The 16,137-nt window shown below is 40.6% G+C and overlaps 2 protein-coding genes across 2 annotated transcripts; one reads left to right on the top strand and one right to left on the bottom strand.

Annotated features, from left to right (window-relative positions):
• Positions 1 to 2,380: 2,380 nt before the first annotated feature.
• Positions 2,381 to 6,055, bottom strand: LOC143355864 (uncharacterized). The gene is made up of 8 exons (XM_076791032.1): positions 5,966 to 6,055; positions 5,030 to 5,114; positions 4,859 to 4,971; positions 4,714 to 4,771; positions 4,476 to 4,576; positions 3,381 to 3,530; positions 3,261 to 3,309; positions 2,381 to 3,175 (listed from the first exon to the last, which is right to left on the bottom strand). Exons 1-8 carry the CDS (start codon positions 6,053 to 6,055, stop codon positions 2,952 to 2,954), a joined length of 870 nt encoding a protein of 289 aa, XP_076647147.1. The 3' UTR covers positions 2,381 to 2,951.
• A 2,627-nt stretch (positions 6,056 to 8,682) lies between these two features.
• On the top strand, positions 8,683 to 14,979 carry LOC143355863 (uncharacterized). The gene is given in 8 exon segments (XM_076791031.1): positions 8,683 to 8,933; positions 10,904 to 10,998; positions 11,804 to 11,857; positions 11,860 to 11,979; positions 12,607 to 12,749; positions 13,570 to 13,716; positions 13,718 to 13,875; positions 14,817 to 14,979. Coding segments are annotated over 8 exon segments (1,131 nt in total).
• Positions 14,980 to 16,137: the final 1,158 nt, after the last annotated feature.

The raw sequence follows: 16,137 nt of genomic DNA, 5'->3' as shown, positions 1-16,137 counted from the left end.
CATTTGCAGTCTCCATATTTCTCAAAAGCTGCGCAGAGATTCACCTCTGTCGCGAAGGATCGCGAACTCGGTCGTTTCAGGAAGCCTATTTTTTAAAAGTATATTACCCTAATAAAGTTAATCAAGCTATTTTGGAAGTATATTGCTTTAATAAAGTTAATAACCGAGGACATTTATATCATTCCGCCGCATCGTCCGCGGTACCGGTCTCCTGGGCAACATTTGGCTCCTCTTCCGCTTCCTCGTGCTCGGACCCGTGCACTCCAGTTTCCTTGCTTTCCGTTACTTTTTCTTCTTCTCCTTCCACCCCTGCAACGGGGTTCGTTATTAATTGATTTGCGCATTGCGCGTGAAATAAATTTCGTCCCGCAGTCTCTGCACAAAGCAATTTCAGAAGACAAATGCTTGCACATTTATTTGTACACTTCACGACGTTTCGGTAAAATTCCAAATTTTGTTTTCCATTTACAGTCAAACCTGTTTTTTTGCGGTCCTTTCCTATGCGATTTTTGTTTTATGCGGTATATGTATGCCAACGGTACTGGCATTATAACACCCTTGTAATGTTCTCATCACAAGAAGATGCGCGTTTTGGACTACGACGAGTAGTATTGAATTATGTGCATTTTGGAAATTTCTCCATGTTTAAAATGAGAAATTAAATTTTTTAGAAATGTTTCCGTGTGTAATTTAATTATTTATTTTGTTTGGAAAGCACCTTCTCGCTATTTCGTAAATCTTTCACATATTTTCTAAGTGAGACTTCTTTTTAATATATTGTAAAACATTATTTGTTATAGCTATTTATGAAGTTTCTGAATATTTTTTTTTGTGCGGTTTCTTTTATGCGGTCCCTATCTACCGCACAAAAACAGGTTTGACTGTAATAATATACGATAATATTTTCAACTGAAGCGCTAAAGTTCGGTTTGTTTGCAGAAATTGTCCTCGATCGGTTATTTTAAAATATTTTTCAGGATGCAGCTAGAAGAGCAATGTTCGTGCGATCAGAATATGAAAGCTTTCCGATAAATAATCGGTAAAATTTTTAAAAATCGCTGGTGAAAAGTTCGAAACGAATGATTTATTTTTTGAATTAGTAGGAAGATTCCAAGATAATTTTCTGCTATGTTTTACCTTCAACCTCTGCCCCCGTTTCTAATTCCGTCGGGTGCTCCGTTTCAGCCTCCGATTGTGGTTCAACGCTCGTAGGCAATTGCTCCGTCGTAATTTCGGCTTCCGACGCTTGCTGCTCATCCATTTCCGCTTCCGTCAACTGTTCTTCCGTGTATTCTGCGTCGGTCTTCGCTTCCGATTCCACTGGACGGTATTCAGAAGCAGGACTGGGTAGTGTGGTCGCCATTTCCTCTGTTTCTGCGGGGGAAATTCGTACATGATGTTTGATAACTTCACAGTTTCAAATCAATTGAAAAGAAACCTTCGTATTCTTCTCCGTGCTCCGACTTTGCTTCCTCATCCGAATCTTCTTCTGCCGTTTCTTCCCCTTCTATTTGTAATAAAAATGGCTTCCTTATTTGAGACATTGTACAGGGTGTTCGACTACAGATGGGAGAAAATTTAAGGAGTGGTTCTCCAAGAAAATATCAGACGTAAATGAATTTTCTTCATTTTTAGTTACTATCAATTAAAAATTCGCCTAAAATGCGGCAACCCGACCGATAAAGATGTACGTTGCTCACGTCACAATGGCGCGCGACAGTCACATATCAAAGGGGGTTCTCGCTCGCGCCCAACGTACACTTCTGTTGGCCGGGTTGCCGCATTCTAGGCGGATTTTTAATTGTCAATAACTAAAAAATGAAGCCGAAATCACGATTTTTTTATTCTTCATTTTCGTCTTGTATCCGCAGGAAGAACCACCCCTTGAATTTTCTCCCACCTGTAGTCGAACACCCTGTATATACGTCGTTTCAGTAGAATTTGTATTAGTGATTACGTAGTTGTGCACTTAATACAACTATTCACATTAGAACTATGTTGCGATTTGTGGCGAATTATTATAGATGCTTTTATAAAGGACGAGCATCAAGAAATGTAATGTTCATGAGAAATTACAAATTATTTAATTATCGAGTATTTCCAGCATCAAGACGAAAGATATCCGGTTCACTGAATAATTTTGTGTACATTTGCCATTTTTATGAGAAATTAAAAATAATTCGATTATCGAGTATTTCCATAGTTTAGGTGAGAAATGTTCAGTTTAATAAATAAGCTTTCCGAGCCAGGCGACGCCGAAGTTCATCGTGCAATCACGCGCAGTTATGCATCGTAATTTGAACGATAATGTTCGAATAGTGTTCAAGCATTTACCCTCCATCGACACACGGGACATTTTGAAGCGTTCTTTGAAAGCCATCTCAACCTTCGTGCTGGTGATCGTTAACTCCTCCTCAGTACCATATTCCGCGGGGATACCTCCGCGAGACATCACTTTTTGGAAGACTCTCTGGTGCAGCGAATCGAGAACAGCCTGAACGATCATCGACTTGGTCGACTCTAATTGTTGCACGTCGTAGCCGCCTTTTCTCGTGCGGTATTTCTTGTACGCTCTCTGGATTAACACGAAATATTGACGCACAGCTTGCCCAGAGCGTAATTGGAAGTTATAATTTTATGCGATTAAAAATTCAGTACGCGATCTCTACTTCGTTTAATGCAAAAGAAATTACCCGATCGATGCGGGGCAAGCAATTTCGGTAACAAAACACGAAGTGTGATTAATGGTGAAAACAAACGAACAACGGGAGAAAATTGGCCATTATAATGATAATGAAATTTATGCACACATATAGGAAACGCTGTACGTTGTATGAAATTGGTCGGCTTAATTAATTATTAGACTGTAAATATATTATGCATTTATAAATTTCACAAATACATCTCTCCGTTGGAAAGTCTATTGTTTCGAGCGAAACTGACGGTTTCCGTTAGCGTGCGAGAATAAGAATTATTTTTTGCTTTTCGGTCAAATTGATCGTTACCGTAGATATATCAATAAAGGACGTTACTTGAATAACCATGGCAGCTTCGTTCGCCTTCTCCATCGTCAAGCCAGAGTCATTGTACATCATTTCCATCCAAGCGACAGCTTGAATGGCTTCCGCGGGCTCTAGTATACGCATATCCTTCTTGAGCTCTTCTTCCGTTTCCGCTGCGAATATTCACATTATTGACTCCCTTGATACCGTTCGGACTCGCATAAAATTCTGTACGGTATCACAGGATTAAGATCTTACGGGCGTCCATCCTCTGATTTCTTCTAATGTAATAGCCGCGGTAGGCGAACTACACGGCAAAATATTCGTTTCAATTTTTCGTTCACGGTGCTACGAGAACGATCAATAAAGGATCCCTACTTTTATGTGTTTCGCAGCTTTCGAAATTTCCGCCTGCGTAGCGCCAGCTTTTCGTAGGATTTCCAATGTGTTCGCCACAGCTCTTTGCCATTGAACTTTTCCCTGTACCTCGCTCGAAATCATCCTCTGGTAGTGGCCGCGGAATGCTGCCTGATACAATAAACCGTATTACAGTGTCTATTCGATATATGTCCAAAATACGGGTCTGGCCAAGGACATATATCGGCTGGAAGATACTATTCTTTGATACATTGCCGAACGTAGTAAAGGTCACCGAGTAGTGTAAACGTAATACGGGTCGGGCGTATCGGTGTGAGAGCACTACTAATCCAATAACAAAACCTCTTTATTTTTCATTATTTCTTATGGGAGTTTCATCAACATATTCGTGGCAGTTTTCCAATGAAAACGATGCCAAATACGATATAATTTCGATGATATAAAGTTACTTCCCATTCCAATTATGTATATACACTACCGCTCAAAAGTATCCGGACACTCCGCGGTGGATACGTCGATGAATCTCTGAGTATTGGTAAGTTCCACACACGTAATTTTTAAGTTAAAACGTTAGATATTTCATAAGAAACTAATAAAAATCGACAATAACTTTTATGCAATGCTAATATATATTTCGCAAGTGTCCGGATACTTTTGAGCGGCAGTGTACATTAACGGGAAATTAGTGTAAATATGATCCGAACGATATCGTGTTTGGTATCATTTTAATCGGAAAAATTCCACAAATATATTGATGGGAGTCCCATAAAAAATAATGAAAAATAAAGAAGGTTTGTTATTGGATTAGTAGTGGTCTCCTGGTCTCACACCTCACAAGGTATACCCCGCTGCAGTGGGGATAGTTCTGAGTCATTTATCGGCTAGATATTTGGGACATATATCGAGTGAAGACTGTAGTTGTTTTGCGAATGGAATTTGTTTTTAGAATTTAATCGATCTGCGTTCCTCAAGCATAGACACGACATGTAGTTTTTAATCAGAGGTTCCTGTCAAAGTTTTCAATTAGCTATCAGGCAACTGCAATTTTCACCTTTTCTGTTTCGAGAAGACGTGACGCGTATATAAAGTGTTTACTTGTATCACTGTAGCAGCGCGATCAGCATCCTCTCGCGTTGATCCAGTTGCTTCCAAAATGCTTCGTATGGAAACCTTGGACCTCTCGTCGCAAGTCTTATCTGTGCAAATCAAATAATAAAATAATCGCATTTGTCGTGTCCTCGTGCGAACGCAAATAAACTAGAAACAAACTTCTAAAAATAAGATTCAATATTGACAGCATTTTTTAGAACGCGCACGTGTGCCGTAGGTTTACCTTCGCATATCTGTTCCGGTTGCGTGTCAACCGCGTCCAAGTACTCCCGAAACGCTCTCTGGGAACCAAAAAAAAAGAGGCATTTCGAAATGAAATGTGCCACGTAAGTACCGTTAACCATCCGACACGCTATAATAAAATTTACTTGCATCCGCGGTGCCGCGACGGCGATTTGTTCCAAAGTAAAGCCGGATCGGTATAGTATAGAAAGGATCGCTTGGCTTCCGAGCAAAATGTTGTTCACGACTTTCACCGCAACTGAAATGGCAGAGAAGGTCATAAAGTCAAAGTCAACAGCAATCGCTGATAAATTTACCTTTTGTGTTCTCCCGCGTGATCAGAAGCGTGTCCACGTATTCGGCGATGAAACCGTACAAGTTCTCTGGTTGCGCTCTGAGCACCTGTTTTTCCATCAAACAATCGATAATTTCCAATTACTCGTCTTTGATTAAGAATATTGTACTTTGTTGTCTACATATTAATCGCCTCGGATTGTTTGAAAACGAATATATGAATAAAAATATTGGCACATAGACTGCTATTTTTGCTAAGAACAACGTGTGCAGTTTAGTCTTCCTTTTTCACTGACAATCGTGATTATTAATGGATTATGGATCTTTCTGCAAATTGATTACTAGACAGCGGATTTTATGCATTTATGACAAAACTGAGTAAGTGTAATTTGAAACAGTGAAACTATTTGAAGAATTTAAAAATACTGTCCCATTATTTTCAACCTATTCAACATATCAAGAAGGAAAATAAATGTTTATTTCACTCCAGTTTGATGCAATTCAGATGGAAAATTTTGATTTTGCATAAAGATCCGCAATACCGAACAACGTATTACGTTTCGAACAGAATAATGATGCCGTAGCGAGATTATTCTTCAATTGCAAAGTGTAGTATGACCTGAATGCGTTGCTGGTAACGCGTACGGTCATGTAAACGAAATTCCCCGTTCACGTTTGCTCGAAGAGCAAACACAAAGGTCTTTGAAACTTGTGATCCCGTGTAGACAGGAAAAAAGGTAACAGGAGTTACACGCTTCCGATGCGAAGATGGAAAAGCGATCTCAGGATAGGAAAGCCTTCGTTAACCTTTGCTCGGTATTAACAAGAAAAATGATATGAACCCGATCCTCTCAACAAGGAACGCCGGTTAATGCGCAACCACTATCGCTCATCGGAAACGCTTAAGTTAAACATCGAGCGATTTCATGTTGCCGGCGAAACGTGTCGCGCGCGCTTACCTCGCGCGAAATGTCAGCGCACAATTCCCGTAATCCTTCCGGCACCTTGTATATATGCCTGGCGCCGTGCTCCTGAAGCATCACATCCATTTTTCGAGTTTCAGCGACAACGGCGACGCGCGAAATCACACCGAACTCTGCGTCGACAAGCGAAAAAGTCCACGAGCCGAGACATCATCGCGCACTTTTTTCTTTTCGCTGTCGAGCGACGCGAAACGTATTTCTCTTTTGTTTCGCGAATCGCGCCGCGCCGACGCGACACGCCGTTCAATCCGCGTTTATAAATAATAAATCGCGCGATTCCGATGCAACGACCTCGCGCCGCTGATCGACCGCGGAGCCAAAATTGTTATTCCATTTGCTCGACCCAAAAGCAGCGGGGTTTATAGTCGAAAAAATTACTTGTTATTTATATACGAAATACAGTGTTCCTCGATGTACAGGGTGTTCGACTACCATTGGGTGCGAGCGAGGATCCCCTCTGATATGTGATTGTCGCGCGCCTTTATGACGTAAGCCACGTACACCTCTGTTGGCCGGGTTGCCGCATTCTAGGCGAATTTATAATTGATTGTAACTAAGAAATGAAGCCGAAATTGCAATTTCTTTATTCTTCATTTTCTTCTTATATTGTCTTGGAGAATCACCGCTTAAATTTTCTCCCACCTGTAGTCGAACACCCTGTATGTCCACACCACAGGTCTACCTAGTGACATATATCGGCCAGGAGATACTATTTTTTGATTCACGCCGAACGTAGAAAAGAACAGCCAAATTCTAGAGGCCACGGGGTATACCACGCGACAGTGTGGATAGTTCTGGGACTTTTATCGACTAAATATTTGAGACAAGTATCGAGTAACGACTGTAATTCGTGAACGGATGTATTTGGCTGTTTTCGTTCATAACTTTTTCTCATCTTTCTGGCGTACGTCAATCTCTTTTTTATTTTAGTTTTTATCGCTCGCGAGAATCTGCTTTAAAAATGACGCGTTTCAATAGCGAACGAGTCGCAATTTGTCTCGATTAAATTTGTCGCGCGCGTTGTCGTCACTCGATTGGGCTACGCATTTCCGATTAATATTGCGAAAGAAGATCGGTACCACTGACGCTATTGTTTTTGGTAAAATTATGACAGCAAATTCATCAGACGGTGGAAGACTGACAATTTTTGTCGCATTTTATAGCGGACACTTTGAAATGACAAATTACTGGTGATTTGCGAGGGTGCCCTCCCACAGTGAAATCATGTTACCTGGCACGCTCCCGAGCAGTCGTTGTGAATGATCGTCTCCATGATCGTGGTCATTAACGCAGACATTTCCATAATACACAGGCTATATGAATTCGCATAAACGATTGTGTGACCGCTCGTCGCGTGCCTGACGCAGCTCGTTCTGCATCGTCTTCGTCTTATCCGAGGTCAATACACTTCTGGCAACAGAGTAAACGGTATTTTTAATTCTACATGTAAACTGCAAACAAACAATGATCATTACACGAACGATTCGGTAGCCGGGCAGCGTAAGTCTAATTTTCTCATATTAATCTGTATGGTATCTGTTAAGAAATATATTCTTCTAAACCTTTATACGAAATCGTATTCTTTTAAAACTCTCTTAACATAGCTCATATAATTAAACTAAATTTAACGTATCTCGCACGGACTCATATAGTTAACTCACATTTTATTTTAATATCCTCAACAATACCTCTTGCATGCATCGTCCAACAAGATGGAGGTGACTCACTGACCAAATAAAAATTTTTAAAAACAACGAAATTCGCGTCGGAACTGTCTCGTTGGCGGCTTTAGCGGCGTCGCGTGAGTAGCCTTCGTTATGCTCGATTTCCATGGTCCTTGCGGGCTGGAACGGAAAGGAAAAAAAAAGGAATCGCGTGTACAAGGAGTCACGTGCTCCGAGGATGCGACTTCCGAGTTCGCGACGTGTTCGGTGTTCGGACAAAGTTTCGCTCGTTAGTGGGACTTAATGGAAGTTTGAAACGTTCCACAATTCGGAGTCGGTGGGACTTCTTTTTCCGAAATATAAGATTGACTACTTCACCGGGCGGCGACGGCGACAGTGAAGTTCCTTTCAGGTAAAAGTTGCGAATAATTTCGTGGTCCTCGCTTTGTTTCGTAATTCAACTCGATTCACCCGTGGCAAACTCGAACTTCTGATTAACCGTACGACACATCTGGAAATTAGAAATTATTTATGAACTTAATTTTGTATACCAAAATTTGCCAATTCGGTAAGAATTCCCATTCAGAGGCGTCAGAAAGTAAATTGCTCTAATTACAGTTTTTAACAGTGCAACCAAAAGCCATGCTTCTCAAAGTGTCCGAAACTATTGGAACAGTAAGCCGCTTTATTGAGACAACCGTTCAATTGCACAAAAATATGTGAAATTTTAACGAGTCGGGTTTCGTCAAAAAATGGATTTTCCCGGTTTTGTGCAGCTAGGTTTTCAATTCTAAGCTTGCTGCGCACACGATTGTATTTGTATACACAGAATTGTCCCTTTCGTAGGGTCGGTTTCCCACAGGCGATATCAACAAGTTAATTCGCGAACGGCGATTTTTCCCAGCTCGTTAGCGGCCGATTAAACCACTGGCCGCACGAAAAGATAAGAGGACCGGCCATAGACGTCGGACAACTGGTCTTCCGGCCTCGGCTATAATAAATTCACCGGCCACAAGAAGGGTCCTCCGGATGGCGTGCCCCCGGGAATTATCTGACAACGGCCCTCCGGGATTAAATGCCGGTGGTCCACCGGGGTTAAGCGATAAACCCGGAAAAGGCCAAGAAAAACCGAATTTCAAAGATGACGATGACAAGCCCGCGTCGAGTGACAGGCCGGATAATGGCGGAAGGAGCCTCCACAATGGTAGACACGAATGCGACCCAAGGAAAAAGAAGTTCATCTCCTCCGCTGAACAGACAGGAAACGAACTAGATGAAAGGTTTCCATATAGAGGAAAATCGAATTTTTCAGGAAAAAAATTATACGCGCGTGGAGTAAGTTTCAGTGACGTCCCTGGAGATGTTCAGGTTACCATTGTCAAAGAGTGCTTCTTGAGAAGATAAAATCTGGGAGACGATTGTTTTCACAATTCGAAGGCTTGTATTTTATAAATTCGGAGGACAGCTATGAAAATCTAAACCTGCAGTTTGTGGTAACATCATACAACGTTGGTCGTGCAAAAGGAAACTGGAAATCGTCTCCGAACGGTTAATATTAATATTTGATATTGAATATGAAAACTGTCTTTTGTCCCTTATTTATAAAGTATTAGAAAATTTCTGCGGTCCACCGTGCATTTTCAATTTGCACGACAACATTATGGTTCCGGGGGATCTAGATAACTTGATGGAATATTCTTAGTGCGATTAATGCCACACCGAGCAATCAATTAATTAATCGCAACGGATCCACTTCGTTAACAGCTTATGCAAGTCGGTTTTATATGTCTGGCCGGGTTCGATACGTTCGCGATTTGTAATTTGGGCAGCGTGTTAACGCCTAGCGCGTGCAAACCGAGAAACGGACATGGGTACAATAAAACGCGCAATGATTAAACGCGATACGATATCTGTTGCGTACTCGCATTTTGCAAAACATTTATCGAGCAATCCAGCAAGTTACGCGATATCCGGATATAGTGCGCTTCATCAATTCCCGCTGTCCTAATGAATTTCAGTTGACTAAAAGTGTCACACGGCTCGAGTGAGCTTGTCGATGGGAACACGATACAAACGAATTCGATACAACCCCGGAAAGTGACTATCGAACAAGTCTACGGATATCGGGTATCATCGATCTTGAAGGCCTTGCATCCACCGAGAGACGAGATGCTACTTAGTGTTTCGATAATTTTCGATTTCAAAGAATACTTTTGTTTGGATGAAGTGTGCTGTGAAATATGCAGGGTATCCCAAAAATGTTGTACTTTCTTGAAAAGGGCAATTCCTGAGATGATTTGAAGTAACTTTTTCCTTTGCGAAAATATTCTCCGCGGCTTCGTTAAGGAGTTATTCGCGAAAAACGTGGACCAATCGGAACGTGGCTACAGCGGGCAGATTCTGGCTCGGCCAATGACAGCGCCACGCTCAGCGGGACCTGTCGCCGAGTCCGCTGTAGCCGCGCTCTGATTGGCTCTTGTTTTTCGTTAATAACTCCTGAACAAATCTACGGAGAATATTTTCGTAAAGGAAAAAATACTTCAAATGATCTTAGGAATCATCCTTATCGAGGAAGTACAACATTTTTTACGAGATCATTCAGTGCAGTTTAAAAATGTTGAACTTTAAATTTTGAAGAGAAAAATAACTTGAAAGCAGGGCACTTTTTAATTGTATAAAACCCAATTATCGTACTAAACACTAGATTTACGAGACTCGTCAAAATGACGGACTTGAAACTTTTAAATTTGCAATTATTAAGAGTGCAAGGACGCACTTTTGAAGAATTGTTCAATAAATCCGTTTCTTTGAGCAAATATTACAATAAAAATGGCTGAAAATCTAATTGAATAAAATTTTCTTATTTTTACAACGCAATGTAAAATAGTGACTTTTAGTGCTCCGTAAACCTAGTGTTAATGGCGTCCAAAAGTCATTTCTCCCCTAACCGTGAAACGTTTTTGTTTTGTTCGCGCAGCGGGGTTAATTCTCGAAACAGAAACAAGTTTCTCGAAAGCACGGCAGAGACAGGCAGAACGGTTTCCAATAGCATCAATATTGAACTTTTCCCGCGAGCAACGCAAAAAATAGATTTGAAAATCAAAGTCGTATTTAAAACGAATTCTCTTCCGAAACGATTTTACTTCTGCCTCGTCGGACTGATGCGGATGAAATGCGGCAATCAAGAAACATCCTGCATACACCGTGTCTCCAAACACGTAATCAACGTTTGTTGTCATTTGAAAAACAGGAAAAACGAATTCCGTTGCGGAAACAACGAATGTTTGCCTGGCTCTGTGAGGTGCGACAACAAATTCGATTGCTGTGATTCGAGCGACGAGCCCGGTTTCGTCGCGCAATTTAATTTACCGTAAAGATGCGCTCAAGAAGAGCAACAAACAAGAATCGACGAAATTAGACGATTGGTATTAGGCCGGTGCAAAAGTTATTGCGTTTCGAAGCATCAACTCTAAAGCGTTTCAGCCTCAAATACAGTTTACGTCTATAAATACGATAATTACGTCTATAAATAGAACCGTTCGTATTTACACTTTATTTAGACATAAAATTTTTGAAATATCGAACGATTCTTGATGTTTCAAGCAAAACATACTTTTTTAAATCACCGTAAAATCGCTTCGAGTAATGTTGGAAGCAATTTTCGCGATTCCATGTTAAAAGCATTCGATACAATCGACAGCGTCAAATGGACATCACGAAAAATCAGTGGCACAAATCAATGGTGTGCACTTTACGACGGTGTGTTACACGAGTACATTCAAAGAACAATTTATCTTAAAATAAGCACGAGAAGTTAAAGCGACGAAAACCACAAATTACTTTTACGCCAACTGTATAATCTCCGGAAACGTTTGCCGATAATTTGTAATTTAATGATCACCGGCCGATTTCATTGCGATCTTAATTACTCGCACTGAACATTGCAGAATTATCAAAGTTTTAAAGTCGAAAGTTCGGTAATTGCTTTTCTTGTTCGTGAAAAGGGTGGTTAACTACTTTCGGCAGGTATTTCAAATATTTAAATAAACGCGCCTCAGCCTTCAAGTTTCCGATGCTCATTTTAATATTGATGCGCGTTTCGAAAAGTAATACCGACTTATAACTTCGGTTAACGTTGTTATTCCGTCAGGGACGTGTCCTGCGTTCTGCGGTATTACGGTGAATATTTTATGCACTTACCAGGGGGCGAAGTGTCTTGCACGGGACAAATTAAGCCGGGGACGATGGTGACTTTCTCTTGTACATCGCTCTATAATTTTCCGATGACGAATGACCCGGCGTATTGCGCACTCTCTTGCCTCGAAGGTGTGCCGTGAGGTCGCCAGTTTTTCCGTTACCCTCCGGCTAATAAATAATAAGTTTAAAATGTTCTATTAGAATCCAATCTATATAGAAACAAGCACTCACTGCTTATCCCTCTTCGTGTTAAATATACCACTGACAATAAGTACTGCAGTTAGAGTATTCTTCGATAAATTGAACAATATTCATGGTAATCATTCGAATTTTTATGCAAAATAACTGTCACGTAGATTTCTTGTGACCGCGTTGACCGCGCCGAACTTAGAAAAGGACAGCGCGTGTAAACACGGATCGCTCGGCGACCGAGGCTTCGACCTCGAGCTTTGACCTCAAGCTTTGAACAGACTAAGATCACGACCAAGGACATTACTGTAACAACTGTTTGCATTCACTGTATTTCGTTTCGTAATCAATCGAAAATAATGCAACGGTATTTTAAAATTCATTAAACGTTTTTACTGTTCAACATTTGATGTACTCATTTTTGTCGTGAATCCATAAAAGCCTCGTTGTTGTCAAATTATCTACTCTGTTAGAAAAATGTTGGAAAATATTTTTCACCTAACACATACGCTTCCTTTATCGATACATTCGTTATCAGTGTTTGTATTTTTTTGTAAATTTGTATAGCTACAACGAACTCCTCTTGCCGAGTCTCTAATTTAATTCACCGTTCTGATTGGAGGTTCAGCAAACCGTATTTCCGTAGCAAGTCGAAATTTAATACAAGCTGGCAGAAAACGGGCAAGAACAAAGTTTGCGGTAGCACTCTCGTTAGCAACAATTTCGTCGTATCAGGTAATTGCTTGTAAGAAAATCAATTTTTCTACCGGCGTCACGCAATGTTGTTTACGTCGCTCTATTTCATAAAGCGTTCGCTGCTTCGTCCTCGTTCTTTCATTTCGTTAATATGGCACCCCCGTCGCAAGAAAGCTAACACAAGACCTCACGTAACTGCGGAAGTACTTCGACTAAAAATAAATCTTCCGGCTACAAAAATCGTTTCTTCGAATCGTTCCTTGCACAGTGGATCGAGAAGTGTAAAAGCTGCCTGTCCTCCATTAAATTTTCAATTTTAAGAAAAGGAGAACAATTTATCGACAATTTCCTTATGCATCTTTCGATGAAATTATCTTTGAGAAAACGAGGACAGGATTGCGTAGACGGTACTTACGCAATTTTAGTGATATTGCAAAAATAAAAATGTCAGTTACAGATGAACATGGAGACTCTGGAATATCTTCCAACATGAGTATGAATTTGAAAAGAATGCTTATTCATTGTACGAAAAAGGAGGCGTTCGACTAAGAAAATAATGAATATTAGGAGTACCCATACGTAATCAATTATTTGCAAAGAATTTGTTTTTTTTTTGGCACCTCGAGTCATATTTTGCTTCACGAACCCTGGATTTCTATAAGAGGGGGATTGAAAATTTGTAGGAAAAATGGCGAGCTGCCCTTGATAATGATGGAGAATAAAAACTTGAATTTACTACAAAGTTTGTTTTATATCTCAAAGTAATTGATTACTTATGGGTGCCCCTTAATATATAAGTCGTACGAAGATTAAAAATTACGAATCCTCTCTCAGCAACCGTTCTACGGTGTGTACGTCTACGAGAGGCTCTTCAATGAAGCTCTCAGAAAATCGGAGTACGTGGTGGCAGGAGGTAAGCATTATCGTGATTGGAACGCCGATGAGAATTACGTGCGGAAGTCGAATGTGGTCGAGATATCGTAGCCAGGGAGGTAAGTGCATAGGGTGCGAGAGGTCGAATTTCGCCAAAGACATAGCGCCGATCAAATTGGCCAGTCGTCTCGAGTTAACGTTGCCGGCGCGACCGATTTGCGTGGCCGCTCGGACAACCGTCTACGACAACTGGGTCAAAGTGGAAAGGTGAGGTCTAGAACGCGACGTATATTAATTAAACCCGCCGACCGGTTATACATGCTGATGTACTTTGATTAATTTCACCTGTACACCCGCGCCCGTAACGATGTTCTTTCCTGGCGGACTTCCGGACTTTTTAGCTCCCCTTACCCCGCGACCGGTACCGCCGGGCTAATTAAGTCACGCCGCATTATATTTCCGTAATTAATTCGTGCTCGTTCCGGCCGCGATGTTGTTCTATTTCTGCAATTAATTTCTTCTCGCAACAGTTCACTTTTACCGCGTCCCGTCGCGAGAATACATGGAGTGCTGATTCGCTATCCGCGATATCGGATACATTTATTGTTTAGGTATCATTAGCCTTTTAACCGAGGATGACCAGCTAACTCGTGACACGTGTTACACCTGTCGACAATGTTTCATTTTCTTCTTAACTCAATAAACAATTTATTGTGTCATAATATTCGTATCTGTATAAACTATATTTATAAAAACTAACTATATTTATTTCGATCGCGGTCTTGTTCCGATCTTTTGTCTTGTGTTATGTCTCCCTGAATGTTCAGGGTTGAAAAGTCACTCGGTTAAAAGGTTTATAATACCGTTGGCAACTCTGGCCCAAGTACGAAATTTTATAACGTGAATATTGAGAGTCTTTTTGTAACGATTTAGTTCATCCAGTTTTTATGACCATTAGTCGGTATTTTATGTTTAATTTTCGTATAAGATTACAATAAATGAACTCGATTTATAAATGAAATAATATTTTGTAAAATTGTAATAAATTAGTGAAACATCTGGCCTTTATTATTTGTCGAAACTTCGACAGCCCCAGCTAAAAGAAAAAAGGGCAGGGTAATTAAATATGGAAGTTCGTTTAACGTCTCTACCATCATGGTTTCTGTTTTACTGTTAATACAACATTTGAACTCTTTCCTTTCGGACAGAGGCAGGTGGTGCTATTTCGCAATTCAGAGGATACGGTATTTACACGGAATTGTCAGTATTAGTTCAGTCAAGGGCAATAAACGTGATTACCACTTGTACACCGAGTTCACCGCTATTGGTTACTTCCGAGATTGGATTCGTGTAGCTTGCGTCAGCACATAAATAGCTTGCAGACTTCAGTTCGTTTTACAAATTCACGACACGTCGATAAGCGACCAAGAATAGTAGCCATTTTCAATGGAACTGGACATAGAAGACCGGTTATTATTATCCGTAATTGTAGCCGAGGGACTTGTTCGTATTTCCCGGCGATTCACTATATCAATTTTGAGTTTCGAGATTCTGTAATCTTTTTATTTTCCGCGTAGATTAAATTATTCTTATTAAACCATAGTGCTATAAATAGTATTCAAAAACTGAAACTAAGCGCGACAATTTTCGTCACACAGCGTTTACTCGATTTATGTCGAAAACACGGTTCTAGCCAGGGACATATATCGGCCAGGAGATAGTATTCTTTGATCCATGCCGAACGTAAAAAAGGACAGCGAAGCTCTAGAGGTCTCGCGGCAGTGGGGATAGTTCTGGGACTTTTATCGACTATGCATTTGGGACATATATAGAGTAAGAACTGTACTTATTGATTACATTCAATTTTTGCGGATTAACTGTCTGGCTACGGTAAACGTTTTATCAACGACGATGACAGCTGTGGGGAAGATCCGAAATTATTTTAATGGTTACAATAACGAACCGACCTGTTGGTCGTGGTGCGATCCATAAACGACGAAGCTGTGTTATACATAACGAGCCGTTGCTAATTTAGACTCACGCTGGATAAAGCCGCTATTAAAAGTATTCGTTATTTACGAGACCGCTGCAACGAGAACTTTTTTGTATAGCTTTCGAACTGGCGGCGTTTCCCACAGGAATTTTCAATATATGACTTCGTCGTGTTCCAGATAACTTGTTACGTATCGCGCGAAATATGTTCGCCGTTGTCTCGTTTTTTAAACAGTCTACCTCAGAGACCCATTTTGACGCGTTTCTCACATTTAGATGGAATATGGGTTTCCGATAGACAAAGAAATGCTTTCAATTATTCGAAGCGACATTTCATTCATTTTTTAATAAATTCAAGACACAAAAATAGTCGTACCTTACTCTCCAGCCTGGCGGAAACAACGTCGGTCATTTTCAATTTTGGATTCTGCATAACTTTTCTCAAGGAAGTCCTTCTTAGGAGCTGCGGATTAATTAAGAAAAATTTATATTTCTGGCTCAGTTTGTAGCATTAATGAAAGAAAGTATTTCAAGGTT

This window comes from Halictus rubicundus, chromosome 7, assembly GCF_050948215.1.
Source record: "Halictus rubicundus isolate RS-2024b chromosome 7, iyHalRubi1_principal, whole genome shotgun sequence".
NCBI classification, from domain to species: Eukaryota; Metazoa; Arthropoda; class Insecta; order Hymenoptera; family Halictidae; genus Halictus; species Halictus rubicundus.
Note: the sequence above shows the minus strand (reverse complement) of the source record. Positions and strands in the feature narration are given on the sequence as shown.